This window comes from Cladosporium halotolerans, assembly GCF_011745625.1.
Source record: "Cladosporium halotolerans strain TM138-S3 chromosome Unknown Sca6, whole genome shotgun sequence".
Classification (NCBI taxonomy): domain Eukaryota; kingdom Fungi; phylum Ascomycota; class Dothideomycetes; order Cladosporiales; family Cladosporiaceae; genus Cladosporium; species Cladosporium halotolerans.
The window spans coordinates 1,050,744-1,077,462 of record NW_027191457.1 but is presented as its reverse complement, the minus strand read 5'-3'; the positions used below and the strand labels follow the sequence as shown (position 1 = coordinate 1,077,462).

Sequence of the window (26,719 nt, the reverse complement as noted above, 5' to 3'; positions counted from 1 at the left end):
TCTGGTCAACATGTCTGGGAGACACAGGAAATGCCTACCTTGGCAGTACTTACTGATTTCCATCCCATTCCCTTTGTCTCAAGCCGGCGGTGAACGACGTCGTTGCCCAGACTGGGCGCGCGAAGAGTGCAAACAGCACAAGCGTGGGACAAAGACGGTGTCAGCGTGAGGCTGAGCAGACGGTGCCTCTAAATGGGGTGGCGGCTGGGTGTGCGACGTGGATGGCCGGAGCGTGTTATGACCGGACGGTCAGCGTGGCCAGCACAGATGCGGCGCGGTGAGTCTCTCCGTCGCAGCAACGCCGTAAGCCTGGCCCGCAGCGAGCAGGCTGGCGAGGCTGGGTCTCCTCATCATGTGAGAAGCGGAGGGGGGTGACACCCGAATGGTGAGGGTCGGATGTTCTGCAGCGTGGGCGCGGGCGGGCTGAGCGTGCGCTCTTAGGTGGTGGAGGATGTGCCGCCGTGGTTGCCATTGCGTGCCGGCTGGTCTGTCTGGAGAGGTGTCCACGCCATAGAGCATTTTCCCGTCCACACAGCCTGCGGCCACTATACGCCGGTAGCACGTTGATATTGGGGTGTCGTGGCTCGTCAAAGGGAGCCGCCGCCTCAGCCCGCCCGGCTCGCCGGCGCCCGCGCGAGGAGACACAGCGAAGCGCACCTGCAGCTAGCGCACAGCACCAGCGCGCCTCCGAGCACAAGGTCCGGGGAGCGTCACAGAACGTTCGTCTAAATCAACCTCGCCCTCAAATCCCTCCCCTCCTTTTGCCGCCAGTATCTCACCATCCGATCAGCTCGCTATTGTCACTGCCGTCCGCCTGTCCGCACCGCCCGCCGCACGCCGTACGCTCGCGCCCACCGCCCGCACGCGAGCCCGCGCCCCGTCTCACGCCCACACTCCCGCACACGACGCCGGCCCTTCTATCGAACTTTCTGAGACAACCTGCCTGTAACCGCCGCCGGCCTGCTGCTCCCTCCCCTTCCGTCCACCTGCTCCGCCGCGGCGACGTCCAGTCTTCCAAACCACACGACCGTCCCGTCTGCTGCTGCACCTCGCCTCGCCGCATCTCCTCCACCCCACAACGTCACTGGCGGCACCCACAGTCGCGCTGGGCCCTCAAATGGGAAGTCTGCTCCCGCCCTCTCTCGACGTGAGACTGTGCTCGTGACACGCTGGGCCGCGCCGCCGCACCGACGAGGGAATGCCTCATCCTACGATGTCCACGCTTCAGCACGAAAAATTCATGCAGCGACATCCTCCCCGCCCGCAATTGCAGAGTCAGCACTCTAATTCCGTGCCTTCGACTCCGTATCAGCAACCGCGGGACATTCGCTTTCACTCCCGCTCGCCCTCGCCGCACCGCGGACTGGGCAACCAGAGCCCCCGCTCTGTCGCATCCGAGGCCGTGGGCCAGGGTCAAAATGGCACCCAGCGCGTGCCCCCTCAGGGCCCTGTCGTTTGCAAGTTCGAGACCGGACCTGAATTCAGGAAACGCCGAATACCGTACATCGATGGCGGCGACCAAGAGCTCGGGCCGCCGAAGAAGGAGCTGAAGAAGACGCTGGAGCCGGAAGAGGAGAGCAAGTTGTCCGGAGACATGCGCGAGCTCTACGACCGATTGTTGCCGAGCGATGAGAGCGAAGAGCGGCGATCAGCCTTGGTCAAGAAGCTGGAACGGATCATGAACGAGGAGTGGCCAGAGAGCAACATCGAGGTGGCGGTCTTTGGCAGCTCCGGCAATTTGCTAAGCAGCAGCGATTCCGATGTGGATATTTGTGTTACAACACCGCTGAGAAAGTTAGAAAGCATGCATTCGCTGGCGATGCTCTTGCATAGAAGTAGGTCTCGCAAGACTCGATGGCGACGTCATTTTTGGAAGGCACGACCGCTAACATGTGAACAGATGGTATGGAAAAGGTAGTCTGCAGGGCGGCTGCCAAGGTACCGATTGTGAAATGCTGGGATCCTGAATTGCAGCTGGCTTGCGATATCAACGTCAACAACCCCTTGGCTCTGGAGAACACGAGGATGATCAAAACGTATGTCCAGCTGGATGAACGAGTGCGGCCTTTGGCCAAGATCATCAAGTACTGGACGAAAAGAAGGCTGCTGAACGATGCTGGTGAGATTTTCATTCAACCTATCCTCTTCCCAGAAATGACACCATCCTGACAACAACTCTAGCTTTCGGTGGCACCATCAGCTCCTACACCTGGATTTGTATGATCATCAGTTTCCTGCAACGAAGAGATCCTCCGATTCTGCCCTCATTACAGAAAATGCCAGACGACAAGCGTTCGACTGTGAACGGGAAGCTGTCCACGTTTGGAGACGACTTGGAGGCGATCAAGGGTTACGGTCAAGAGAACAAGGAAACACTAGCAGAGCTGCTCTTCGGGTTCTTCCTGCACTACGGTTATGAGTTCAACTTCTCGACATACGTGATTTCTGTGAAAGAGGGACGATTATTGTCGAGACGCGAAAAAGGATGGGACAATTACGCTGACAACAAGGAGGCGCGGTGTCGGTTGTGTGTCGAGGAGCCCTTCAACACGGAGCGCAATCTTGGCAATTCTGCGGACGATTACGCATGGCATGGTATCCACGAGGAGATCCGGCGCGCCTATGAATTTCTGGCAGACGGCTGTCAACTGGACAAATGCTGCGAGCAGTTCGAGTTTCCTCCCGATCCTGAGAAGACGCCTTTCCAAAGACCACCGCCGAAGCCGAAGCCGACCCTTACCAGAAGTGCCTCACAATCCGGAGGAGGTCGGCAGAATCAGGAGCAGAACTCTGGTGGACGGAAGAAAGGCGGCAATCGCAACCAGTCTGCCCAGCGATCTGGAAACAGGCGTGCTAGCAGTGGTTCCGCTTTTAACAACCAGCGGGTGATGTACATGCAAAGCCCACCGGTCGGCGTCAATGCGATGGACTACTTTGCTGCTAAGGGCAATCTGCACGATCAGCTGTACCAGCAATATCAGTACCTCCAAGCTCAACAAGATGCTCTCAGGTCGCAGCTGGCTGCGCAGCAACATACGAACCAGGGTCAGGTGCGAGCAGGTGACTTGGCTGGCGTGGCATCGCCACACCCTCGCACGCAATTCGCCAATGCCAATCTTGGAAGCCCTCGATACAACTCGATCGACGCCGCACCTCAGACAGCACCTCTCCTTCCTGGGTACATGATTCCCTACGCGCCACGCTTTACAGCATCTTCTGTGGCTCAACAAACCCAGAGGTCGCGTGAAGGAACAAATACAAATCCCTCGAGTCCGTCTCTCGTTGCTGCTGTTCCGGCATTAAGACGTCAAGGTCAGCGTGCTTCTGAGCCGGTGCCATCGACGAGCTCGACCCGCTCGCAGAGCCAGCCTGGTCGCTCATTCCCGCATCCGTTGTTGGTGCATCAGCTTGCTCAACAAGGGTTCGATATGCATGCTCTTGGACTTGGAAGCAGCTATCCCAGCCTCCGTCCCTCTCAAAGCTATGGGCATGTCCAGCATGGAGGTATGCAGATGCCATATACCGCGATGCCGAATATGCAACACAATTCCACGGACACTGCAATGCCGAAGGAGTATGTTGGCTACTACGTCGGTCAATCGCCACAGCTTGGTCCTCAACAAGCCGGCAGCGCGCAGATGCAAGTGCCTGCAATGCCAACTCTCAGGGATCCGCCGCAGCGTCAGCGAAGAGTGACGCCCGATCTCATGCCACCGACAGTCAACGGACGGCATTCTTCAAGGTCGCCAAGCCCTTTGAGTAATGCGAGAAGTTCCGCTCTTGGTGACCTGGGATCATCGAGAGCGCAAGGGGCCTATAATTCCTCGAGCTACGACTCATCCCCAGCACCCGAGCAAGCACCAGCGCAGGCCGCTGGCGACGGAGGTCCAATCATTGTCAATGGATCCAATCCGCCTCCCCCGCCTCCCAGGCAACATGCCAATGGCTTCACGCACGTCTCCGTTGGTCCCATGGTGGAGCCTCACTATGCGCATCCACTGCCTTTGCGAACTGCCGACTACAACGGACATGAGGTCGATTCCAGACCCGATCGTCGTACTTCGTCACCAGGCATTTCACCGACGACCCGACGGACATCAGGGTCACGGCTCCCCGCGACATCGAACGAGCAGGCAGGGTCGCAGGAGGAGACCGTCCTTGACGCAGTTCCTGTCAGTGCTGGGCCTCTGCTTTCCCCAGTCGCCGAATTACGCACGCCGTCGCCTACGAAGACTTACGACACGTTCGATTCGCCGCAGCAATCTCAGGTGAACGGCGTGTTCAAAGCCGCCAAAATCGCCACCGCCAAACAAGCACAGCGCGACGAGAATGAGAAGCCGAAGCCGAGCGAATCGAAGCCTGAGCGCAAAGCGACACCCGCCGGCCTCGGCATTGGAAACTCCAACGGCAACGGCAACGGCAACAAGCAATCCGCTGCGAAATCCTCTGGCCAACAACCTCCGATCACCGCTGGAGGCCAGAAAGGCGAGTGGCAGCCGGCTCCCGGACGCAAGTCTCATAAGAAGAACAAGTCCACTGCCGGCGGCCAGCCGAGGAGTCCAAGGACACATGGCGGCGAGCCTATGCCTGCGAATGAGAGCGAGAGAAAGGGCGGCTAGAGGATACGATTGATTTTATCGCTGCGCTCATTTGGTGTCTGACACAAAAGGCTCGATCGCTTACCGTAGCCGATTCATCAGTCGCTGGCGTCACGTACGCTCCTGTTCAGGGCCGGCGATTCACATGACCGTCAGCTCATGTATGGACATACGCTCAGAGGAGGAATAGAAAAGACTCTTAAAGGCACTGACGGAGCGGTAGCTGCGCCGCACGCCGCGTCGTGACGCCGACCAACTCGCAGGCAAAGGCAATGGAGGAGAGAGAGGACGATCCACCGGCCCCTCACAGCTGCCAGGAGGAAAACACCCGCCACACGATATGACGTGGCACACCATCGCATCCGATCCCATTCCCTTACAACCCTCAAGGAAGGAAGGAAGGACGGACGCTTGTCATTGTTCTGTTTATTCTGCGTCTTCATTTCCAATTCATTCGCGCGAAAATTCTTGAATCTTCTTCTTTCTTGCCTGTTCGTCTTATCGTCATCATTAAAACACACCCTTCAGCATTCGAAAGCGTGGGAAGAGAGAAAAAGAGCATTGGGTCCGGCGCATTCATTCTTGATTCTTGAAATGTTGATTATTTCTGCTGTTGCTCAGACTTGCTTTTTCGTTCGCACCGAGTGTAAAAGGAGAAGAAGGGAAGGGGAAAGGGGATGTCCAGATCCACGGCCAGAAGACAGCCTGGGGATAGGGAAGGAAGGAAGGGCGGATCCGAGTTTGTTCTGGGCTTGAGGTTCTGAGAACACAGATGGGATGTGGGTGCGCTGGTACGGTGGCGGTGGCTTTACGCCTTACATCTATCTGTTGTTCAATGGGCTTCTGGGGCGGAACGGACGTGTAACTTACCTTGCCTTACCTTACTTTCATCCCTTGTCAAGATAATGAGAAAATGGAAGCTTGGGCTTGCGATACACGATTCAATTCTTTGCAGTATGTGTTTGTGCGCGGCTTATGTGAAGGGGATGGGATTTTGACCTAGCCAACCTCTGCATAGAACGCATGCTCGATTGTTCATTGAGATCGGCCATACATCGACGGACAGGTTGCGCTTCTTACAACTTGTTGCTCCTCGGGCTGCGAGTTCAATACGCTCTTGTCAGCAATTCCATTCCACAACTCACGCTTCTCATACCCGACAAAAGAAAAGGCCAAGAACTCACGACACAACAGCCACACACTCGATCTCAACATCCGTCCCCAGCGGCAACTGCTTGACGGCCACACACGTCCGGCTAGGTTTGACAGCGCCCCAGTAGGTCTTGTACGCCTCGTTCATGGCGGCAAAATCCGCCATGTCGGCCAGGAAGACGTTGACTTTGAGCACGTTGTCGAGGCTTGAGTCGGCGGCAGCAAGCACGGCGGCTAGGTTGCGGATGCATTGGTGCTGGGGTGGTTAGCTGGGTGTGGGAGGCTTGTGGATAGGATGGTTTGAGATACGGTGCGGTCGGTTACAGTGCCGGAGACGAGGGTTTTGGTGGAGGGGTCGATGCCTACGGCGCCGGAGCAGTAGACTGTGTTGTTCGATACTATGGCTTGGGAAAGGACATCTGGGCGGGAGCTTGATGTCAGCTTATTGCGTCGAGGCGATTTAACGGGAGAGCAATTGCTCAATGGGTCATGAGACTCCATTTCCGTCCGTCATTCTTCTGATTGCAGCAACACTTCACATACCGGGCATCAAGTCCGGGGCGTTCTTCGTCGTGACTTTCAGTTTTGAAGACATAGTCGCTGTTTTCTTTCTTGGTCTCGCAGCAAATGCAAATAGATGATTCACTGACTTGTCTTTACAGTAGAAAGACAATCGTACAGAACGTGAAATTAGTCTCGCGCCCTACCAGTGCACACGGTGAGGTCGTGGGGTTTGGTGGGGCTTGACAAGGATGGGGTCATGGTTAGGGTTAGGGTTGGGGTCAATTTCCAATGTGATCTCAGCCGCTCACGCATCGGGTCCCTCACACCATGCATTTGTAAGTAACATTCGGTGTGCGGAAGCACGGCAGTCGGCACATCTTTCTATGGGTCTATACAGTAGCATGAATGTATCCTTGACTTCTGCCGGCGGACAACTTTACAGCGAACGAAAACTGGCTCCGTCTGTGCAATGTTCTCTTGACCACTTTACTGTGCTTGCGCAGAGGAGATGCTACAGCTCACATGCAAGCCACACGCAGGTTATACTGTACTTGGCATCGAAACAGTAAGCAACAATTGTTTGCACAGGGCTTGGAACGATCTCAAAGCGCGAGTTCGGTTCATCTGTGACCGAACGGAGGTTGACGGAATGTCAATTTACCGAAACTATATCAACCCCTCACTTACCGTTCAGACATGATGTCGTCGGTGTCCTTAGTCAGGTTTGTTCGAATGTATAAATGTCATACAGAGCCAACGGCATTGTTGCGCATGCTGGCCACAATTGATCCCAGGATCGCTCTGATTCCCAATCATGCGTCTAACATCCCCGATCCTGGCAGCCTTGGCCACCAGCCCATCTGTAGTGCTTGCCCAGACCAATGGAAACAGCACCGGCCCAATCGTTGATCTCGGATACGCAAAATACAAAGGCAATGCTAGTCTTGCGGCTGATTACAATACGAACGTCTTTTACGGCGTCCATTATGCACAAGCACCCTTAGGCGAGCTTCGCTGGCGAGCTCCCCAAAACATCGAAGCCCATAACGATTTCTCCCAAAATGATGTCCTGAACGCTGAGTCAGTGGGACCTATGTGCGTCCAAGGCACTCCGGAACGGCGACCGCCTCAGCTCAACACCACGGAGCCGATCCCAGTGGCAGGAGAGGAGGACTGTCTCCGTCTGGATGTTTATACGCCGACGGAACCAGAGTCAGCCTCCCTGCCTGTACTCTTGATGATCCACGGAGGAGGCTACACCCAAGGCAACTCATATAGGGTGCCGGGCGAGGCTCTGGTCAACGCATCCGCAGGCTCCATGATATACGTATCGATCCAGTACCGACTAGGTGCCTTCGGCTTCCTCTCGAGCTCCGAAATCAAAGAAGACGGACAGGCGAACGCCGGTCTTCTCGACCAACGATCCGCTCTCGAATGGGTCCAGCGCAACATTCGCGCCTTTGGCGGTGATCCCGCTCGCGTCACCATCTGGGGCGGCAGCGCAGGCGGCGGCTCCGTCACCAGCCAAATGATTATGTATGGCGGCGTGTCGAGCCCGCCCTTCCGAGCAGCCATCGCCGAATACCCATGGTGGCAGCCCTACCACGACAACACCATCCTCAACAGCCAATACCGAGACCTCCTCTCCGCCTCATCCTGCAGCAACCTGCAATGTCTGCGTTCTCTAAACAGCTCCGCCCTCCAAACGGCCTCCCAGCAAACCTACATCGACGGCTACGCCGCGCAACCCGGCTACGGCTACGGCTACGGCGACTTCTACTACGGCCCCTCCGTCGACGGCGACGTCCTGCGCGACCTCCCCAGCAACGAATTCAAACAGGGCCACTTCACCAAAGTCCCCTTCATGACCGACAGGGAAGGCTACGAAGGCTACGGCTTCAGCAACCAATCCCTCAGCACGCCCTCGGACCTAACGACCGACCTGCAAACCCTCTTCCCCGCCGCCACGCCCTCCTTCCTCGACCGCCTGTACCAGCTCTACCCCGCCACCGCCTACAACAGCACGTTCTTCCGGCGCTCCGCGCTCTTCGGCGACTTCATCATCAACTGCCCCACGAACTACATGTCATCCGCTCTCTCGGACGCCGGACAACCAACGTACAAACTGCTCTTCAACGCGGGCTCGCAACTGCACGCCGCGACGGGCCCCTTCCTGCAGCAATCGAACGACTCGCCGTCCGTGAACAACGCGACGCTGGCGCAGTGGATGAAAGAGTGGTTCATCTCGTTCACGACGGACCTGGACCCCAGCGCGCGGTCGTTCTCGTCGGGGCCGCAGAAGCCCGCGTGGCCGGTGTACAATGCTGCGCTGGGGACGGAGGGGGGCGTGCCGGAGTTTGCGGTGATGAGCGTGAATTACACGCAGGCGGGGGTTATTGGGGACTTGGACGTTTCGGCGCAGTGTGATTTCTTCCATGGGGCTTCGTACACGGTGAGGAATTAGCGGGCGGTCGGTTTCTGATCGTGTTTGTTGGACGTTCATCGTATTGGCTGCGTGGGTGAGAAGAAATTCTGCGGTAGTGCAACGAGGGGTGAGACTGCTGTGGACGAAAGGTAATGTCAAAAGGTAAATGGATTTGAACATTTCATAGAAAATAAACAAAGACTACTAGATCCAGAACAAGTTCCTTCCGAGCTACCAGCATCAAAGACTCCATTTCAAACACCGTTCAATCTGGTCGTTACAATAAACACATCGGAGTGTTTAAGCCATGATGTGCGCCGGAGCGACACCGACACGCTCCTTGGCGAGCAGGTCGATCATGAGCGGGTCGGGCCTGGTCCTGCGGCCGCCAGTGAGAACGTCGTTGTTCTGCTTGTACTCCTCGACAGACTTGATGTAAGCGTCGAACAGGTAGCTGGAGTCGAGAGGGCCGCCCTTGGCCTCGGGGTGGAACTGGGTGGAGAAGATGGGGCGGGTCTTGTGGATGAGACCCTCGTTGGAGCCGTCGTTGAGGTTGGTGAAGTATTCCTTGAACTCGGCGGACAGCGTGGTAGGGTCGACGGCGTAACCGTGGTTCTGGGAGGTGATGTGGCACTTTCCGGTGAGGAGATCGAGAGACGGGATGTTGTGGGCGCGGTTGCCGTACTTCATCTTGATAGTCTCGGCGCCGGAAGCGATGGCGAGAAGCTGGTGGCCAAGGCAGATACCGAATATGGGGATTTGAGAAGTGGCCATGAGCTTGCGGAGGTTGTCGGAGGTGCTGCGGCAGTGAGTGGGGTCACCAGGGCCGTTGGAGATGAAGACACCATCGAAGTGGTGGGCGGACTTGTGGATGGGGAAGTCGTAGGGAACGCAGGTGACGGAAGCTCCACGAGAGACGAGAGAACGGATGATGTTCTCCTTGACACCGCAGTCGACAAGGCAGACGTGGGCGGTGCCGTTGGGAGAGGGAACGTGGAAGGGAGCCTTGGTGGAAACCTTCTTGACGAGGTTGATGCTGGAAGGGTCCTCGTAGGCCTCGTCCTCGTCGGCGTCGTACTCCTCACCAACGGTGATCTTTCCGAGGGACGAACCCTGCTCACGGAGGAAGGTGACAATGTCACGAGTGTCGACGCCGGAGATGGCAGGGACGCCCTCACGAGCGCACCACTCGGCCAAGCTCTCAACAGCGGTCCAGTGGGAGTACTGGAGCGCAACGTCGGCGACAACAATGGCGGCAGCCTGAATGTTGGGGCTCTCAAAGTACTTGAAGAGGCCGTACTCGTCGCGAACAGGAGCGGGAACGCCGTAGTTGCCGATGAGCGGCTGGGTGAAGACCAGGATCTGGCCGCGGTAGGACGGGTCGGTCATGGACTCGGGGTATCCGACCAGAGAGGTGGTGAAGACGGCTTCACCGCTGATGTTGGTCTTTGCGCCGAAGCTCTTTCCGTGGTAGATCGGGCCATCCTTGATGGTGAAGGTGGCACGCTCAAAGCAAGGCTTGGTAGACCTGGTGGAAGCGGGCAGACGGGCGGTGTTGTCTGCAATAGTGGCATTGAACCTCATCTGCACAGCAGGGCGGGCAAAGCTCTTCGCGGCAAAGCTGGCAGCAGCCGGCTTGAGGCCAGTGGTCGGCTTGAACATTCGGGTGAACATGATTATCGGCATGGTGTAGTAGTGATTGTTGAGTAAGTTGTATCGTCCGGTTTGTATGAGACGGTCTTCAGTTCACTGAAGCCTTCCACAGGTGGTCGGAAATGTAGTCTGAAACATCGCTATGTCAGCCAATGCCTCGAAGACGACCAATGATCCAGCGTTCAGAGGATGGTCCTCGTTGAGCGCTCCCTATCGCGCATTGCATTGCGTGGTGGGTCGTAGCGGTGTGAAAGGTGGTGGGTCGGCATACCTTGGGAGGTGAAAGTTGTAGGCGCAGACATCAAAAGGCTTGTGCCCCGTCAGAGCATGCGTGGTATGGTGATGGGTTGGATGGGTTGTGGTTGTGAGCAAGAGAGCAGATTTTGTGGTGCCGTTGGACGTTTCGCGGTGTGCCAGTCACCGGCGGCGGGAGGGCGTCGAGTGGGCCGCGGGAGAGCTCGAGCTGGAAAATTTGACCCCGCGTAAAGGTAGGAACGCCCGCCGGACTGCGCGTATGTGTCAGCACAGACAGCAAAGCTTCGCGGATCTGCAGGAGGAGGACCGACACCGGGCTGTTTAGCGCCAGATTGCGGCGTGTATGACTGATGCCCGGCGAGAGATAGCGCTCGCCAGGCCATTCGCTGCGCCGTGGCGTCTTCCACCTCGCCGAACAAAGATAACGTGATCGGCTGCCGACCGCCACCGCTGACCGACAACAATAGCGTCGGTCTGGCGATCTGTGCGGACACCAAATTACCTGAGTGTTGCGTGGCACCGCAGCAGAACGAACAGGCTCTCTGGAACAACGGCATATCTACGGTTGATTAAGGTATCATCGAAACTTTGCAGGTACATGTGTCTATTTGCTTGGCTGCGATGTGAACAGGAACGGGATGCCGATGGATGGACTGCAACTCTTTTTCGTCTCGTCATCGCTGTTGACTTTGACAACAGATATCAGCGACGGCTCACACTACATCGTGCCATAGATCCCAGGCGTCACCTCGTCAGACCCGAAAGCACCGAACATAGTAGTCGTCGTCTCAAGCCATCCAAGATCGATTGCAGGCACGCTAGTGTCGTTGCCCAAGAACTCCAGGACCCGTCTCGCAGACGCCATGGGGTTCTCATCACCCTAGCTTGTGTCAGCGAAATCATACGCATCACCGGCATAGATCGACTCACAATCCAATGGCCAGCCTTAGGAACGACGAAAGTCGTCAAATCGTCCGCGACCGGCCCGAAAGCCGACTGCAAAGCACTCTCTGGCGCAAACGAAGCCTCCCCTCCCATGGCCAACACCGGCATCTGCAACTTAGATTCGTTGATCTTGGCCGTGAAATACTCCGCGTCTTCGAAAGCAGCGCCAAAATAGCTCAGACCCGCTCTCAGAAACCCCGGCTTCGAAATAGCGCGAGTGTAGAGATCCAGCAAGTCGTTTGAGATGACGCTGTTCCCAGAATACGAAGCGTGGAAGAAGTACCAGGCCAGCATCTCCTTCTCCCTGCCTTGAATGAAGTATTGCGCCGCATCCGGCACGGCGAAGAAGGCGAGCTGCCAGTTTATGTATATGTCTGGTGAGGTGACTGATGTTGGATATCCGAAGCCTGGAAGCACGTATTCTGTGAGTGCAACCTTCGCAATCCTTTCCGGATGCTCCAGGGCAAGAGCACTGGCGATCCCAACGCCTTTATCGTGGGCGAACAGGTAGGCCTGGCTGATGTTCAGAAAGTTGAGTATGGCGAGGTGATCCTGCGCTCCAGCCACGGCGGAGTAGTTGCCATCGCGGGCCAGGGAGCTTTCCCCCATGCCACGATTATCTGGTGCGATAACGGTGTAGTGTTCGGCGAGCACTGGGCCGATGTGTATCCACGTGGGCGAATGCTCCGGGAACCCATGGACTAGCAATAAAGGTGGTTTACCTGACGCCGAGTAGCGGAAATGAATTGATACGTCTTTGAGCTGGATTCGTTCATGGCCCCATTCCTCAAATGGCTGGAGTGCATTCGCCAGAGATGTGAAGGCCACAATCAAGGGAGTTATCCCGAGGTGAATCATCATGATAGCTTCGTTTCCGACTACCTACGAACATACACATGGCCCTGGGCTTTTAAATATACTATACGTACGGTGACTGCAGACCGCCATAAGCTTGACTTCCGCGCAAATGAATCATACTCAAAGCTACAGGCTTACAAAGCGCGGTCTCCGTTCGACTCACTGCAGTAGTTCCTGCAACATGACGGACATCTTGACGGCTAAAACGACAAAAGCCGTTCTGGTAGGATTTAGGGAATGCCGGGTGTTTGTAAGCCACATCTTACATGCATGATGTAGGCAGGGTGTGTTTGTTTTGATGATTCGGATTCGGCCAGATGACAAGCGAGCTGGAGAACCACGGAGGGCGTGCACCATGTGAGATGTGTTCCTGCCTTCTTCGTACAAGATATCCCGCACCTCATGCACGTATTGCAGCCAGTCGATCGTTGCTGAGCATGCAGACGCTCTTGGTACGTGGGCACGACGTCACTTTGGTGAATTCACGCCAGTAGTCTCAATCAATCTCTCTAGCTTCTGGCCCATTGGCAATAGTGGAGCTCCCATGGACGTAGATGCATGAGGGAGAAGGATGTAGATGAGGTCAGAGTGGGCAAGTTGTCGTGCGGTGTCGGCGCAGCGGGCGAGGCTTTTGGGGTCCTCCGCGGCCGATCTCCCAGAGCCGAAGACTTCATCGACCTCCGCATTCGTGAATTGCCAGCGACTTTCGAGGCACACGACAGGGCCAACAACCACCCACACCCAACACATCGACAATGCCCGCCATGAATCCCTTCTCGGCCTTGCGCGCCCTTCCGGTCCGCGCCAAACCCACTGCGGCCCTGCGCGCAGGCTTCCAGAGGCCTGCGGTCTTCCGCACCTACGCCGACAAATCCGTCAACAACCCTGGCAAACTTCCGCAGTCTGATGACAAGGTTGGGCCGAACATGCAGCAGCAGGAGCATGTGAGCGAGGAGGCGGCGAAGATGGCGAAGATCACTGGTGGCGAGGGTCCGGATATCGAGGGTCAGGGCACACCGGTACAGGAGGTACGTTTTATGAACATTTGCGCAATGGAAGGCCAGAGACTAACATGGCGAACAGATTCTCGAAGAGGACAAGAAGGCTCGTGAGAACGCTCCCAAAGTCATGCAGGACTCGATGAAGAACGGCCAGGGCGCCGCAAACGCAAAGCCCTCGGGCAGCCGCAGCTTTTCCACCTTCGCCAGGAGACAACAGGAGGACCTCTCTGCGCAGTCGGGCGCGTCAGAAATCGACCCATCCATGATCCCATCGTCAGAACAGCGCGCCGTGTACGCCGGCGGAGTCAACGTGCCCGCCGTCGGCCACAAGTTCCCCATCCCAGACATGACGGACCGCAAGCCGCACCACGCAGGCAAATACCGGTACGACGAAGTCGTCAACCAAGTGACGAACCTGATCATGCAGCACGGCAAGAAAGCGACCGCGCAGCGCAACATGGCGCACATCCTCACGGTCCTGCGCACCGCTCCCCCGCCCACCTACAACCCCAGCCGACCACTGCTCCCCGGTGCCCCGCCCGCGTCTCACCTCCCTCTCAACCCCGTCCTCTACCTCACCCTGGCGCTTGACAGCATCGCACCCCTCCTCCGCATCCGCAGCCAGCGCGGAGCAGCAGGCGGTGGTGTGGCGCTGCAGATCCCCGTGCCTCTCGGTCTTCGCCAGCGCCGCCGGCAAGCGATGATGTGGATCCTGGACGTCGTGTCGAAGAAGAAGAGCAGGGGCAGCGGCAACAACACATTCGCGCAGCGGTTGGCGGAGGAGTTCATCAGTGTGGTTGAGGGCAGGAGCGGTGTGTGGACGAGGAGGGATGCGATTCACAAGCTGGGGACTACGGCGAGAAGCAACTTGAGCTTTGGCTCGAGGAGGAGGTGAGGTATTTGACATAACATTGTTTTTGTGAGCAGGCTTTCATGAAATGTAATCATTAGTTCATTTTACTCGCTTCTATTTGGATGTGTGGTTGTCATTCAAAATTCTGCCACGCATGATGGTAGAGCTCAGCTGCGAGCATATATTGCTAACGCGAGGAGCGGAACTGGCATACGCCTGGACTTGACTACGAGCTGGGCGGACGGCCAGCATAAGACCTAGGCGGCGGCATTGTTTCAAACAGTTCGCTCAATCGATGATTACCAATAAACTCAATCATTACTCGCCAACAACACTTTCACCTCACTAGAATGAGCAGGGAGCGGCAGCACCGAAGGATCACTATATCCCAGATGATTACCAACACCAAAGACACACGTCGCCGCTCCCTCCAGCACCCACCCCAGCAGCCACGCATCCCACTCGTGACACTGGCATCGGCGTACAGAAACGTCCCGACGAACCGACAAGGCGTGACAGGTATCACCCGCCGCGTCCAGCAGTTGGCGTGCAGGGGGTGCGACCGTGGGCGGCCCGGGGGCCCGGCTTCGAGGCCACGCTCAAAGGGCCAGAGGGACAGCGCTGTCTCGGCCGCTGAACGCCTTTGTTGACGACCTGCCGCGAGGCGCTGCGGAGGCTGAGAGGCGACGGCCTGGCGTGTTTCGGCCAAGGGAGCGCCTTCTGCCTTGGGACCTCATGCGCCACAGATTGCGACGTGTGCGCTTTTCTTGGGGCTCATGAGTAGCAGAAGCCGTTTGCGATGCGCCGGGGCTGTGAAGATGGATCGCCGCCGGCGACGCCGTTGCCGTGTCGTTATTGCGCAACGGGATGGTGTAAACAATGGCGCTCGCGCTGGAGGCCTCGCGGCGTGGCGGCGTTCGTCTGTGCATAGCATGCGATCTCGCCTCCCCGAACTTTATCCTCACCATGAACGATTTGCACACACCGCATATGGATGGCGTCGTGCAGCCGTGTGGAGCTAAAGGACGCTGGAGGAGTAGGCGGCATGCTCGTCTGCCCTCGTTGGCGGACGGGTACCTGCCGAGCCCTGGTCAGCCGCGATCGACCCAAGCTTTGGCTGCAGGGCGCGCATGGCCGGCCCGCTAACTTCGCCCTACCTAGGTACCACCGGCGATGGCGTCTGGATGTCGACGACGGCATCTCTCGAAGCAGAAGTGTGTTGATGCACCGACGACCGACTGCGCACGCTCACAGCCGCGGCGTGGTCCTGCTGCCGTGTGTTCGCGGTGCGTGGACGGCGTGACGAGCGCGCTCTTTGAGCCTCAGCTGGTCACACCGTGGCCTTGAAGATGTCACGCTCAGTCCGAGACATGGGTCATTCCCGCAGTCACACATAGCCAACCGCTCGCCCCCAAAGCGGCCGGCGAGGAGGAGGCCAGAGACACACAGAAGAGGTGTCTTCGGTGTGTTGCCCGCGCGCCCAACGGCCTGCCTTGGCCTCTGCATTCCAGGCTCGTGGAGTCGTTACCTGGTGAACATCAGCCTCTGCCGAGCAGGACGCGCTACTCTGCCACCCAACGGCCGTGGCAACTCCAGGTAGGTACCTATAACTCGTGATCCCCATCCACGTACCGCAAACACTCGATCCCCATACGTCCACGTCGCTGGATACTCGTCCATCTTTGCCCATCACCACTCGTCTCTAATCCGCAGCATCCCGCACACGCCGCCGAGGTCTTGCATGCGGCACCCCTCTTGTCCACTCTTGTAATCACAGTGTCACGCTCTTGTTCCCGTTGCGGAGAATCTTGTACTACTCGTCCTTTTAACTGTTGAAAGATCCTGGTTCCCCGAAGGCGATCGACGCCGTCGAAAGCCACGCAGCGCTCACGGGCGCCCTTGTCTGTCAGAAAGACCGCCGCCAGTATCACAAGGCTCTTGTCTGAAGCGCGAGGCGGAACCGCATCTTAGTGGCCAAATAGGCCTGAGTATTCCCCATTGCCTTTGTATTGAGATTGATTTTTATTGACACAGACCCTACTCACAACGTCCTCCATCATGGAGAGACAATCTACCAGCCTGATGAGGGCTTCTAAATTTCTACCGCTGATGGCGATTGCACAAGCACAGGTCTCGTCCGCATACCCTTATGCTCCTCGGATTAACCCGGATTCTGGCAGACTGGTTGCAGGACCTAAGGCTCATTTCGCACCGAACAATGTCGTCCCGCCTGAAGGGATCAAGTCGGCTTCATGGCCGTCGACATCACCTTTGGACGAAAACGCTGAGCACTTTACTGGAATCCCTGTGGCCAAAATAGCGAGCGAACTTGATATTCCGGCCTCGAAAGTCGCTGAGTTCTCGGAGCATATGGAACACTGGATGTCGGCAGCCAAGGAGTCACCGCCAACTGGAGTCTTGACGGAGACGGAATGGAGCACGGTTTCCACGGCCACTGTCACAGACTGGCCGGAGTCCCACTCGATGCCTGTGGTCTCTCCCTCTGGCGAGATCTTGACATCGACGATCTGGGAAACCGTTGACACGTCCACCGTCACGAACTGGAATCACCATGCGTCTCACACTCCTGTGCCGCCCGTTCTGGACGCATCGACAGTCACCGTTTGGAGCACGGCATCAACGATGACGATCCAGAATCGGGATCTTACGACCTCTGAGTCGGTAGCACCTGCTCAGGCGGCACAGTCATGGAGCAATGATACGTGGACTGCGTCAAGCAGCTCTGCACCAATGGCGCTCGAGGTCTCTATCACCAAGACCTACTCCCAATCCTGGACGTCTTCGACGAGCGACGTCCAAAACCAGGATCAGGCCGCAGCGACTGTGCCGCTCTTTTCTGACGCTGCGTCTTCAGCTACGAGCGTGGCTTCTGCCGCTGTCAGTGTTGCTAGCGATGCTGTGGATAGTGCCGCCGCTGTTGCTTCTAGCATTGCGAGCGAAGCTGAGGCGAGCGCTTCTGCTGCTGCTGCCTCGCTGACATCTTCGCCGCTCGTCTACGGCAGCATTACGCTGACATGGTCGACGCACACGGACACGACTACGGGTTTCCCGGCTACTGCTGAGAGGGTCACGCCCACCCCTGTGACCTCTTCGCAGTCGACGATAGATTTCTACAACCCGAATCCGCCGTCTTCTGCTACGCAGGAGGTTATCTCTAGCGCTGCCACTACCTCTTCGCAGTCAACGATCGACTTCTACAACCCGAATCCTCCTTCGTCGACTACGCAAGAAGCCGTATCTAGCGCTGAGGCAACTTCCTCGACCTCGACTGTGGACTTCTACAACCCGTTTCCTCCGTCGTCTACTTCGGAGGACGTGACCAGCGCAACGCCAGCGGTTCCTTCTCCGGTGACCGAGAGCAGCACGTCTGTTCAGCAGGAGAGCGAGGCTCCGGCATCTCCGGTGTCTTCTAGTGCACCGAGCGCGGAGTCTACGACCGAAGTTCCTGTTGCTCAGACTTCTACCCAGGCTCCTGCAGAACCTGCTACTCAGGAGTCTAGCCAGCCTGCGACTCAGCCTGCATCTGAGCCTGCTCCCGCACCTACTTCTGTGCCTGCTTCTCAGCCTGCGACCGAGCCAGCATCTGAAGCCCCGCCCGCGCCGACTTCTGTGTCTGCCTCTCCGCCTGCTGATCAAGCATCGGTCACATCGGTGGAAGCGCCAGCAAGTTCATCAGGAGACTCCGAAGTGACTCCTCCGAGTGTCCCTGATGAGTCTTTGACAATGCTTTCGACTTCGGCCGTTCAGACTGCTTCACGTTCGTCCATCATGGACAATGCGCCTTCTACGACTCAGCTGCCCACGTCTCTGAACACTGATGGCCGCTCATCCGTCATTCCGTTCCCCACGACAATGGCTACTTCGAGCGTCGTCCTGTCGCTGACGGAGACTGTGGCCATTCCTGATGTCAGCACCACTTCGACGAAGCTCAGCATCACCGTCAGCGACATCTTCCAGCCTATTGCTACCGATGAGCCGCCTCAGCAGCTGTCCAGGCGCAACGACCACCCTGCCCCTAGGAAGGGTATCCAGCCTCAGCAGAAGAAGCTGCAGACCAACAAGTTCTACTCCAACTTCTTCCTTGAGGACCAGGCTCTGCCTTCCTACACTTTCCCGTACTCTGTTGTTTGGGCGAATGGCAGCGGAGCTACTGGCAGCTACGGCATGGCAATCTCGCACACCGAACGTCAGCAATTCGCTGGGGGAGAGACAGACCCGGTCACGGGCGCTTGGAAGTTCTATGCCAGCCCCCTCGGCGTCCACTCTGTCATCCTGTCGTCAACCGAGTTGGGCCAGGACACACAGCTGACCACTGACTCCCTCGAGGGATTCTCTGTCAATGTGAACCTTTCCCCTCGCAGCAACGGCAACTCTAGGATCACCTTCCCCCTTGTCCAGGGCATGGGTTTTATCACAGCCCGCTACACGCAGTCCACGCCGGTCATTGCTTCCGGCGTCGGGATCCAAACCATCACCTACGTCGGTGCTGTCGGAAACAACGCTGCTCACAAGTATCGGATGGAGATGAGGAACGGGTTCTCCTGGTTAGCATACGTGACTCCACAAGACTCGAACTACGATGTCAACAGTTTCACGCTGATCGATGGAAACAACGTTCAAGGTCCCTCTGGTTTCGAAGGCACCATTCAGGTCGCCAAGATTCCTGCCGAGACGAGTGATGCAGTTGCCGTCTACGACAGCGCTGCTGGTGCGTACCCAACGTCCGCCAGCATTTCCGGCTCCGTGGATGGTACTGCGGGTAGGTATACCATTTCATGGCAAAAGGGCGGTGTCCAGAGCCAGCAGCTGCTGATGTTCGCTCTGCCGCACCACATGCAGTCGCTCTCGGATGAGACGAAGGGTGGTGTGACGGATGTCAAGCTCATGACTACTGTCAAGGGCAACGGCGTTGCCATCCGTGGCGACAGCTGGACTATGGTCGAGAACGACTTGCCCATCGATATGGAATTTGCTCCCTACCAGCCTGGCTACGGCAGTATCAGGGCTGTCTCCGCCGAGGCTGCGGCGTTGATCAACCAAGCCGGCACTGCCGAGCTCCAGCAGGACATGGACAGGATGAGCAACCTTGACTCCATGTACTACTCTGGCAAAGAGCTTGCCAAGTATGCCGGCGTGGTCTTCGCGGTACAGGACATGGCACAGAACGCTTCGCTTGCTCAGGGCGGACTGGACAGGCTGAAGAACGCCATGGCGAGGTTCGTCGAGAACAGGCAGCAGTTCCCTCTGGTGTACGAGAACGCATGGGGCGGCGCATCCAGCATCGCCTCCTACCAGACGGGCAACAGCGGCCAGGACTTCGGCAACACGTTCTATAACGACCACCACTTCCACTACGGCTACCACGTCTACGCCGCCGCCGTCATCGCCTACCTGGACCCCAGCTGGCTCGAGGCCGGCACCAACAAGGCCTGGGTCAACACACTGGTCCGCGACTACGCCAACTCCATCTCCGACGACCCGTTCTTCCCCTTCTCGCGCAACTTCGACTGGTACCACGGCCACTCCTGGGCCAAAGGCCTGTTCGCCAGCGCCGACGGAAAGGACCAGGAGTCCTCGTCCGAAGACGCCATGGCCTCGTACGCGATCAAGATGTGGGGATTCGTGACGGGTGACAAGGCGATGGAAGCCCGCGGCAACCTCATGCTGGCCATCCAAGCGCGCAGCCTGGACAACTACTACCTGTACCGCGACAGCAACGAGGTCCAGCCGCAAGAGTACATCCGCAACCGCGCGGCGGGCATCCTGTTCGAGAACAAAATCGACCACACGACGTACTTCGGCGCCAACATCGAATACATCCAGGGCATCAACATGATCCCGATGATGCCGTTCAGCACCATCACGCGGCGCCGCGACTTCGTGCGCACGGAGTGGGAGCAGCTGTTCGCCTCGCGCGCCAGCAGCATCACGACCGGCTGGCGCGGCATCCTGATGGCGAACCTGGCGCTCGTCGACTCGACGGCCAGCTACGACTTCTTCGCGGGCAAGACGGGCGAGTACACGGACCAGATGCTCGACGGCGGCGCCAGCCGCACCTGGTACCTGGCGTACTCGGCCGCGCTGAAGACGGCGGACGACGCGGGCTACGAGTCGCCGTACGGGCCTGCGGGCGTGAACACCAGCGCCAGCAGCAGGAAGACGAAGCGCTGGGTCGACGGGCAGCTGGTGGACTGCGACGAGGCGAGCCAGGCGGACATGGAAGCCGGGGTTCTGAAGATGTACGGCGAGCTCGACGACACCGAGGATGCTCAGGCGCAAGCGCCCAAGGGCAAGCGCTGGGTGGACGGCGAGCTGGTGCCGTGCGACGAGTCGAACCAGGCTGACATGGAAGCCGGCGTGCTGAAGATGTACGGCGAGCTTGATGTGAAGGACCAGTCTTCGGAGCAGGTGGCTCCGAGGGCGGTTGTTGGAAGGAGGAATAGGATCATTGGTACTTCGGGATCGCCCAGGCTTCGGCAGCGGGCGAGAGGAATGATTGGGATGGAAAGGTGAAAGAGGAGGGAATTTGACGGCGAGGTTTCTCGCTAGGAGTTGGATTGGATCACGGGGCATGGGAGGACTGGGAAATGGCGTTTTGGTTGGGGTTTTTTTGCGCAACGGGATTGATTTTGATGATACCATGGGGAAAGCGACTGCATTTATCACCAACACGGACGCGACCGATGGATATAACTTAACGACCTCGCGCGGCCGCTTACGACTTCTTCGGCTTTCTCTTTTGTGAAGGGCGACTTTCTGGACTGGACACGGAGGTGTCTGTCTGGGAGAGCCTGAACGACGACTTTTAGATATAATTATCTTCTCATATGTACGGAATTCAAAACAGACATTACTTCCGCTTCAATCAACAATGCCTTGAAAATCAGATCGGGCTTTCCAGGCCGGACTCAGCATGCCGTCGTGAAACTAATGCGGCAGCCCAGAATGCCATGCATGAACAATATGAAAGGCATGGAGACCTAGTAGAGATGGACGATCCAAGCAATCGCAAATGGAGACATCTTACCTAAGCATTGACAGCTTCGTCAAGCCGAGGCTTCCAGGAATTTGCCCAGCGTTGAGAGAAGGTGAACGCCCTCCACTTTCCGCGATCTTCACCTAGCCCTTCACGCATTGACATGTGCAAATCTCGATACAGTAGACACGTTCCCATGTAGACGATTGTCCATCGGCACTACTTTTCCGCGCCGGTGGCGACCTGCCTCTGTCGAAGCGATTCCGTTTTTGCCGTGTTGCCACCATGATGTGCTACCCCGCCTCACGGTTCAATGGCAATGACGTGTTAACAGACAGCCCCCGTGGTCAGTGTGAAGACAATGGCAAACGCGACAAAGGCTGTCTGCGCCCGCCGAGGAAACATTGTCACTAGATGAAATAGAGTTCGGTCGGGACATCACTTACAGCGCCGCATTCAGACACCGCGTGCCTGTCACCGCGTGGTCACAGCAGCAGAACGGCAGGTAGGCAGCTTCAGCCGCTCGAGGGAAGGTCCACGCCATCGCGAACGGGCAGGTGCTTTCGGCATTAGCGGCGATATGAAGCCCTCCATTTGCAAGCATTCCAATATCTTCTGCCCTCTTCCCACCGCCAGACCATCCCGTCTCTCTTCCACCACAACATCTTCCCTCTACCCCCTCCGGAAGCTCCAACAACCCCGCCACACCAACTTCCACACCACCGCCAAAATGTCTGCCGTCAGGTCTCAGTTCGACCCCAAGGATATGGTACGAGCTTTCGTCTCTTCCACTATGATGGCTCAATGCTAACTTTTCTTCAGCAATTCCGCCACCTCGGCCCCAGCGGCCTGAAGGTCTCCGTCCTCTCGCTGGGCGGCTGGCTCACCTACGGCGGCACGCAGAACGGCTCGATCGTCAAGGAGTGCATGCAGGCCGCCTGGGACCACGGCATCAACTTCTTCGACACCGCCGAGGTCTACGCCAACGGGCAGTGCGAGGTGGAGATGGGCAACGCGCTCAAGGAGCTCAACTGGCCGCGCGACGAGTACGTGCTGAGCACAAAGGTCTTCTTCGGCACCGGCCGCAAGGAGCCCAACACCCGCGGCCTGAGCAGGAAGCATGTCGTCGAGGGCCTCAAGAGCTCGCTGGAGAGGCTGCAGCAGCCGTATGTGGATATCGTTCTGGCCCACAGGCCTGACGTGGGCACCCCGATGAAGGAGATCGTCGAGGGCTTCACTCAGGTCATCCGCAACCTGAACCTCGCCTACTACTGGGGTACCTCCGAGTGGTCTGCTGTTCAGATCATGGAGGCTACCCAGATTGCTGAGAAGTGAGTCTCCCTGCATTTCCATAATCACTCAACACAGCTAACATCCCACCCAGGTACAACCTCATCGCTCCCATCGCCGAGCAGCCTCAGTACAACGCCTTCCACCGCCAGCGCTTTGAGGTCGAGTACGCCCCTCTTTACGACCAGTTCCAGTACGGCACCACCATCTGGTCTCCTCTCGCCTCCGGTCTTCTCACCGGCAAGTACAACGACGGCATCCCCGAGGACAGCCGATTCGCGCAGAACAAGGCCTTCTTCGAGAACACCGTCAACTCGCTGCAGACCGAGGAGGGCAAGGCGAAGATCGCCAAGGTGCGCGAGCTCACCAAGATCGCCGAGTCGCTGGGCGGCAACGTCGCGCAGCTGTCGCTTGCCTGGTAAGTCATGTTCACCACCTACCCCGAGAAGCCCCATTGAGCACACCCTTACTGACATGATCCCAGGTGCGTCATGAACCCCAACGTCAGCACCGTGATCCTGGGCGCGACCAAGGTCGCGCAGATCGAGGACAACTGCAAGGCGATGAAGCTGGTGCCCAAGCTCACGCCCGAGATCATGAGCAAGATCGAGGACGTGCTGAAGAACAAGCCCGAGGGCCCCGGCACTTTCGGCCGCCAGAGGTAAGCGCGTTCAGTCTGATTCTGATCCCGCGTGCTTGCTTTGAATGATCAACGGAGAATGGAGCATTTTGTAACGAAACGAAACAAAAGTACATGACACACAATGGAAAGAGCTGCACCTTACTTTTGTCTTGCCCTTTGTTCTAGTTTCTGTCTTGCTTTAGGATTTCTGGCACCCGCAAAACCGGAGACATACTTCTTGCTCATGGCTTATTCTTTGGCGTGCTTAGAACTCTTTGGAAGCCGAGCCGGAAGAACAAGCTCTAATCTCGTGTATCTCCCGTCAAATGTTGGTTACCCTTATTAATCTAGCCCTGAACCATACTGTACAGAAACCCGTGCACAAATTGCCTGCCAACGAAAATCAAGCTCGAGCAAACTATTACCCTACTTGCCCCTGTACATAGCACACTAGAAGCAGCAGACAGTCTCCCCGAGCGCCTGTGTCCGTCGATCGACGCCTTTCATCCTCCTGTCAGAGAGCCCAGAGTATTTACACGATCGAATGGGCGTTGGTGGGTCGCCAGCTGACAACAAGCTCAGCACGAGAGGTTCTTTCGCAAAGTGTTCTGACCGCAGTATGAAAGTGACATGGCCGCTGGAAACATGTTCCGAAATTTCCCACACATCAAGCGTCTCAGTACAAACGGCAAATGCCAATCTTCGTCATGATATTACTACACAAAACATCTTCATCCCTCATCCTCTACTTCAGCCTCTTCTCCGCCGCCTTCCAGTTGATCACGTCCCAGATAGCAGAGAAGTACTCCGCCTTCCTGTTCTGGTACTGCAGGTAGTACGCGTGCTCCCAGGCGTCGATGCCCAGGATCGGGCGGAACTGGCCGACGACGGGGTCCTGGTTGGCGTACGTCTTGATGCCGATCGCGCCCGTCTGCACGTCCTGCACCAGCCACGCCCAGCCGGAGCCCTGGATGCCCGCCAGCGCCGCGTTGAACTGCGACTTCAGGTTGTCCAGGCTGCCGTAGTGGCCCTCGATGGCGGTCGCGAGGGCGCCGCTGGGGGGCTCGCCGCCGCCGGCGGACTTGGGCGCCAGGTTCTCCCAGAAGAGGGTGTGGTTTGTGTGGCCGCCTGGTGGTGGGAAGGGAGGGTTAGCGACGGTTGATGGGGGGTTGGGTTGGGTTGGATGGGGAGAGGGCGGGGGCTACGCACCACCGTGGAAGTTGATCAGCGGCTGCTGGGCGATCTGGGCCTGGATGTCGCCCTTGTGCTGGGCCTCCTGCAGCTTCTCGATCGCCGTGTTGTACGAGGTCACGTAGGTGTTGTGGTGCTTGCTGTGGTGCAGCTCCATGATCTGGCCGCTGATGGCGGGCTCGAGCGCGCCGTAGTCGTCTGTCAAGACATGGCGTCAGCAAGTCGTGCGTGCTTCAGAAGAGAAGTTGATGTGGAAGAGGCGTACAGGAGAGGTCGGGCAGGGTGGCCTTGCCGCGGACGAAGGTGGTGCCGCCGAGGGCAGCGCGCTGGGTGGGAGCAGCGCGGACGACGGAGCGCAGGGCGCTGTTGCGGAAGAGAGTCGTGGCCATGGTCGGTGTTGCGTTTCGAATGGGTTGGTGTTGTAGAGTGGAGAGGACCGTGAGGTTCAATGGGAGGGAGAGAAAGAGAGGAAAACACCCGAGGGAGCAGCAACAGCAGAAGTGCAGATGCGAAGCTCCTCCCAAGCTTCAAACATCATACCCGACGTCATCCGCGCTCGGTTCGGTCAGCATTCCGAATGACCGATCAAACTACATTGATGAAGCAACCCTGACAGGCCAAGGAACCATTCATGACTGACAGGGAGAGGAAAATGCTAGCGAAGAAAACACAAAAACCTTCGCAGGCTGCTTGATTATCCTCGGTTGAGTCAGGTGTCTGCGCGAAACGAGCCCATCATTTTGCCGTCAAAGCTCAGTCGCATCGCGTTCGAGCATTCACGCCCTCCCGTTTACAAGCGAATGTAGATGCTGCTCGGAATAGTAAGGACGTGCACAACCTATCAATCTCCCAGAATACGATGAGTCCTTTGATTCTTACATGATCTCGGGCTGACCGATCTCCCCTGCATCTGAAGGCCAAGCGGGTGCCAATTGATGTTTGTGAGCATAACAACAAGAGGCCAATAGCGCAACCCGCGTGCCTCTGGAATTTCGTCAGAACTCCGCTAAAACTCAGATTGAAAGAGGCCATCCATTGGCCCATGAGCTCCTAGGTATTTCATGTATTCGCTGCAAAGGTGACTTGACATGCCGTACCGTACACGTCTTTAGTTTCAAAGAAAAGATAGTCCGAGAGAAGTTATTGATGTAGAGGATAGCACATCCCAGAGTGAATGACAGGATAGTGTCAATGGAAAAACAAAAGGAGTCTATGCATTCAATACTACTCAAGCTAAACGCAGAGACTTTTGGACATTTCGCTCAAGGCGGATTGAGGACATAGTACAATGTATCAAAGGCTGCTATACAGGCGGTTGGGTAGTCGGATCGAGATTCAGAAAGGTGAAAGGATATCCTCAGCTCCGGCGCGAACAAACACAATGGTTCGATCCGAGTTTTGTCTATGTCGCTTGTTTGCCGGACTTTGGCGGATTTGCTGAGGTATTGAGGAGAGGCGGATTGGTTTACTTGAGCTGAGCGAAGAGCTTGGGGGCGGCGCAGGCGGAGGCGCAGTGCATGAGGTGGAAGACTGCGAATCTTGTCAGTATGCATATTGAGGGACCGTGATTTCGAGGTGCTGCAAAGAGCCGTCGCATTGCATGTAACTTACACTCCTCAACGCAGTCCTCGTCAGCCTTGCCGTTCTCCTCCTGCTGCTGCTGCACGCGCTCGGCGCACTCGTCGTAGTGGTGCTTGAGAGGCGCGCACTGCTGGGACTTCATGCACTCTGTGGAAACAGTCAGCGGCTGTCTCATGATGTACCTGAAATCTGCGGTAGAATGATTGATCTGCGCCTTTGCCACTTGCGCATCGCAACAATGGCTTCGCAAATAGCTCCATGCGCTCAGAGCAATCATCCTTCGCCAGACGAGTGTAACTCACCCTCCTCGAGCTTGGGCTTCAGGTCCTCAGGCTCCTCCTCCTCCTCCTCTTCCTCCTCCTCTTCCTCCTCCTCCTCATCATCATCAGCAGCGGCGTTCACGGGGCCACCGTGGGGACCGGCGTTCTTCGCGCCGACCTGGCCGCTACCAGCGCCACCCTCGCCAGGGGAGTGACCCTTCTCGCCCTCGCCCTGCTTGCTGGCGGCCTTGGCGGCATCGGCCTTGTTGACCTCGGACTCCTCGGGGCTCTCCTCGTCGGTGCCGGCGGCGGGGGTCTTCAGGCTGGCGCCACCCTGGGTGGTGGCCTCGCGGTCGTGGTGCGCGGTGCCGACGCCGCCGGCGCGCGTGTCCTTGCCAGAGTTCTGGTTGCCGCTGGTGTCGACGGGGCCCTCGAACTGGCGGGCGTCGCGCTCCTCGGCCTCGACGGGCTGGAAGGAGACGGACGAGTACAGGTCGGAGACGTAGTCGAAGAAGCCCATCGTGGCGGATGTGA

The 26,719-nt window shown here is 57.5% G+C and overlaps 10 protein-coding genes across 10 annotated transcripts; 5 read left to right on the top strand and 5 right to left on the bottom strand.

Moving 5' to 3' along the window:
• Positions 1-880: 880 nt before the first annotated feature.
• WHR41_02711 (uncharacterized protein) lies at positions 881-5,538 on the top strand. Its single transcript, XM_069371317.1, has 3 exons — positions 881-1,835; positions 1,901-2,119; positions 2,182-5,538. The coding sequence occupies exons 1-3, from the start codon at positions 1,199-1,201 to the stop codon at positions 4,617-4,619; spliced, it is 3,294 nt and encodes a 1,097-aa protein (XP_069231863.1). The 5' UTR covers positions 881-1,198; the 3' UTR covers positions 4,620-5,538.
• On the bottom strand, positions 5,526-6,427 carry WHR41_02710 (uncharacterized protein). The gene is made up of 4 exons (XM_069371316.1): positions 6,294-6,427; positions 6,060-6,169; positions 5,783-6,006; positions 5,526-5,696 (listed from the first exon to the last, which is right to left on the bottom strand). The coding sequence occupies exons 1-4, from the start codon at positions 6,343-6,345 to the stop codon at positions 5,675-5,677; spliced, it is 408 nt and encodes a 135-aa protein (XP_069231862.1). The 5' UTR covers positions 6,346-6,427; the 3' UTR covers positions 5,526-5,674.
• Positions 6,428-7,068: 641 nt separating this feature from the next.
• Positions 7,069-8,718, top strand: WHR41_02709 (uncharacterized protein; the record flags this gene model as incomplete). The annotated part of the gene is made up of 1 exon (XM_069371315.1): positions 7,069-8,718. One exon carries the CDS (start codon positions 7,069-7,071, stop codon positions 8,716-8,718), a length of 1,650 nt encoding a protein of 549 aa, XP_069231817.1.
• A 261-nt stretch (positions 8,719-8,979) lies between these two features.
• CPA1 (Carbamoyl-phosphate synthase arginine-specific small chain) lies at positions 8,980-10,365 on the bottom strand (the record flags this gene model as incomplete). The annotated part of the gene is made up of 1 exon (XM_069371314.1): positions 8,980-10,365. The coding sequence occupies one exon, from the start codon at positions 10,363-10,365 to the stop codon at positions 8,980-8,982; it is 1,386 nt and encodes a 461-aa protein (XP_069231818.1).
• A 940-nt stretch (positions 10,366-11,305) lies between these two features.
• Positions 11,306-12,393, bottom strand: WHR41_02707 (uncharacterized protein; the record flags this gene model as incomplete). The annotated part of the gene is made up of 2 exons (XM_069371313.1): positions 11,306-11,467; positions 11,518-12,393. The coding sequence occupies 2 exons, from the start codon at positions 12,391-12,393 to the stop codon at positions 11,306-11,308; spliced, it is 1,038 nt and encodes a 345-aa protein (XP_069231815.1).
• A 655-nt stretch (positions 12,394-13,048) lies between these two features.
• Positions 13,049-14,578, top strand: WHR41_02706 (mitochondrial 37S ribosomal protein uS7m). The gene is made up of 2 exons (XM_069371312.1): positions 13,049-13,418; positions 13,474-14,578. Exons 1-2 carry the CDS (start codon positions 13,146-13,148, stop codon positions 14,284-14,286), a joined length of 1,086 nt encoding a protein of 361 aa, XP_069231816.1. The 5' UTR covers positions 13,049-13,145; the 3' UTR covers positions 14,287-14,578.
• A 1,724-nt stretch (positions 14,579-16,302) lies between these two features.
• On the top strand, positions 16,303-20,778 carry WHR41_02705 (uncharacterized protein; the record flags this gene model as incomplete). Its single annotated transcript, XM_069371311.1, has 1 exon — positions 16,303-20,778. One exon carries the CDS (start codon positions 16,303-16,305, stop codon positions 20,776-20,778), a length of 4,476 nt encoding a protein of 1,491 aa, XP_069231905.1.
• A 781-nt stretch (positions 20,779-21,559) lies between these two features.
• On the top strand, positions 21,560-23,630 carry WHR41_02704 (uncharacterized protein). The gene is made up of 4 exons (XM_069371310.1): positions 21,560-22,010; positions 22,064-22,572; positions 22,626-22,949; positions 23,016-23,630. Exons 1-4 carry the CDS (start codon positions 21,822-21,824, stop codon positions 23,194-23,196), a joined length of 1,203 nt encoding a protein of 400 aa, XP_069231906.1. The 5' UTR covers positions 21,560-21,821; the 3' UTR covers positions 23,197-23,630.
• WHR41_02703 (uncharacterized protein) lies at positions 23,465-24,960 on the bottom strand. Its single transcript, XM_069371309.1, has 3 exons — positions 24,610-24,960; positions 24,363-24,542; positions 23,465-24,281 (listed from the first exon to the last, which is right to left on the bottom strand). Exons 1-3 carry the CDS (start codon positions 24,731-24,733, stop codon positions 23,899-23,901), a joined length of 687 nt encoding a protein of 228 aa, XP_069231901.1. The 5' UTR covers positions 24,734-24,960; the 3' UTR covers positions 23,465-23,898.
• Positions 24,961-25,809: 849 nt separating this feature from the next.
• Positions 25,810-26,705, bottom strand: WHR41_02702 (uncharacterized protein; the record flags this gene model as incomplete). The annotated part of the gene is made up of 3 exons (XM_069371308.1): positions 25,810-25,874; positions 25,956-26,072; positions 26,228-26,705. 3 exons carry the CDS (start codon positions 26,703-26,705, stop codon positions 25,810-25,812), a joined length of 660 nt encoding a protein of 219 aa, XP_069231902.1.
• Positions 26,706-26,719: the final 14 nt, after the last annotated feature.

Excerpts from the sequence above, each read along its gene's own strand:
- WHR41_02703 (XM_069371309.1), bottom strand. The coding sequence starts at position 24,733 with ATGGCCACGACTCTCTTCCGCAACAGCGCCCTGCGCTCCGTCGTCCGC. Across the intron at positions 24,543-24,609 it reads CACCCTGCCCGACCTCTCCT|ACGACTACGGCGCGCTCGAG; the intron begins GTACGCCTCTTC and ends ATGTCTTGACAG. Across the intron at positions 24,282-24,362 it reads GCTGATCAACTTCCACGGTG|GCGGCCACACAAACCACACC; the intron begins GTGCGTAGCCCC and ends TCCCACCACCAG.
- WHR41_02710 (XM_069371316.1), bottom strand. The coding sequence starts at position 6,345 with ATGTCTTCAAAACTGAAAGTCACGACGAAGAACGCCCCGGACTTGATG. Across the intron at positions 6,007-6,059 it reads GCACTGTAACCGACCGCACC|CACCAATGCATCCGCAACCT; the intron begins GTATCTCAAACC and ends TAACCACCCCAG. Across the intron at positions 5,697-5,782 it reads GAGTGTGTGGCTGTTGTGTC|CCCGAGGAGCAACAAGTTGT; the intron begins GTGAGTTCTTGG and ends TTGAACTCGCAG.
- WHR41_02704 (XM_069371310.1), top strand. The coding sequence starts at position 21,822 with ATGAAGCCCTCCATTTGCAAGCATTCCAATATCTTCTGCCCTCTTCCC. Across the intron at positions 22,573-22,625 it reads GCTACCCAGATTGCTGAGAA|GTACAACCTCATCGCTCCCA; the intron begins GTGAGTCTCCCT and ends CATCCCACCCAG. Across the intron at positions 22,950-23,015 it reads GCGCAGCTGTCGCTTGCCTG|GTGCGTCATGAACCCCAACG; the intron begins GTAAGTCATGTT and ends ACATGATCCCAG.
- WHR41_02706 (XM_069371312.1), top strand. The coding sequence starts at position 13,146 with ATGCCCGCCATGAATCCCTTCTCGGCCTTGCGCGCCCTTCCGGTCCGC. Across the intron at positions 13,419-13,473 it reads AGGGCACACCGGTACAGGAG|ATTCTCGAAGAGGACAAGAA; the intron begins GTACGTTTTATG and ends CATGGCGAACAG.
- WHR41_02711 (XM_069371317.1), top strand. The coding sequence starts at position 1,199 with ATGCCTCATCCTACGATGTCCACGCTTCAGCACGAAAAATTCATGCAG. Across the intron at positions 1,836-1,900 it reads GGCGATGCTCTTGCATAGAA|ATGGTATGGAAAAGGTAGTC; the intron begins GTAGGTCTCGCA and ends ACATGTGAACAG. Across the intron at positions 2,120-2,181 it reads AAGGCTGCTGAACGATGCTG|CTTTCGGTGGCACCATCAGC; the intron begins GTGAGATTTTCA and ends CAACAACTCTAG.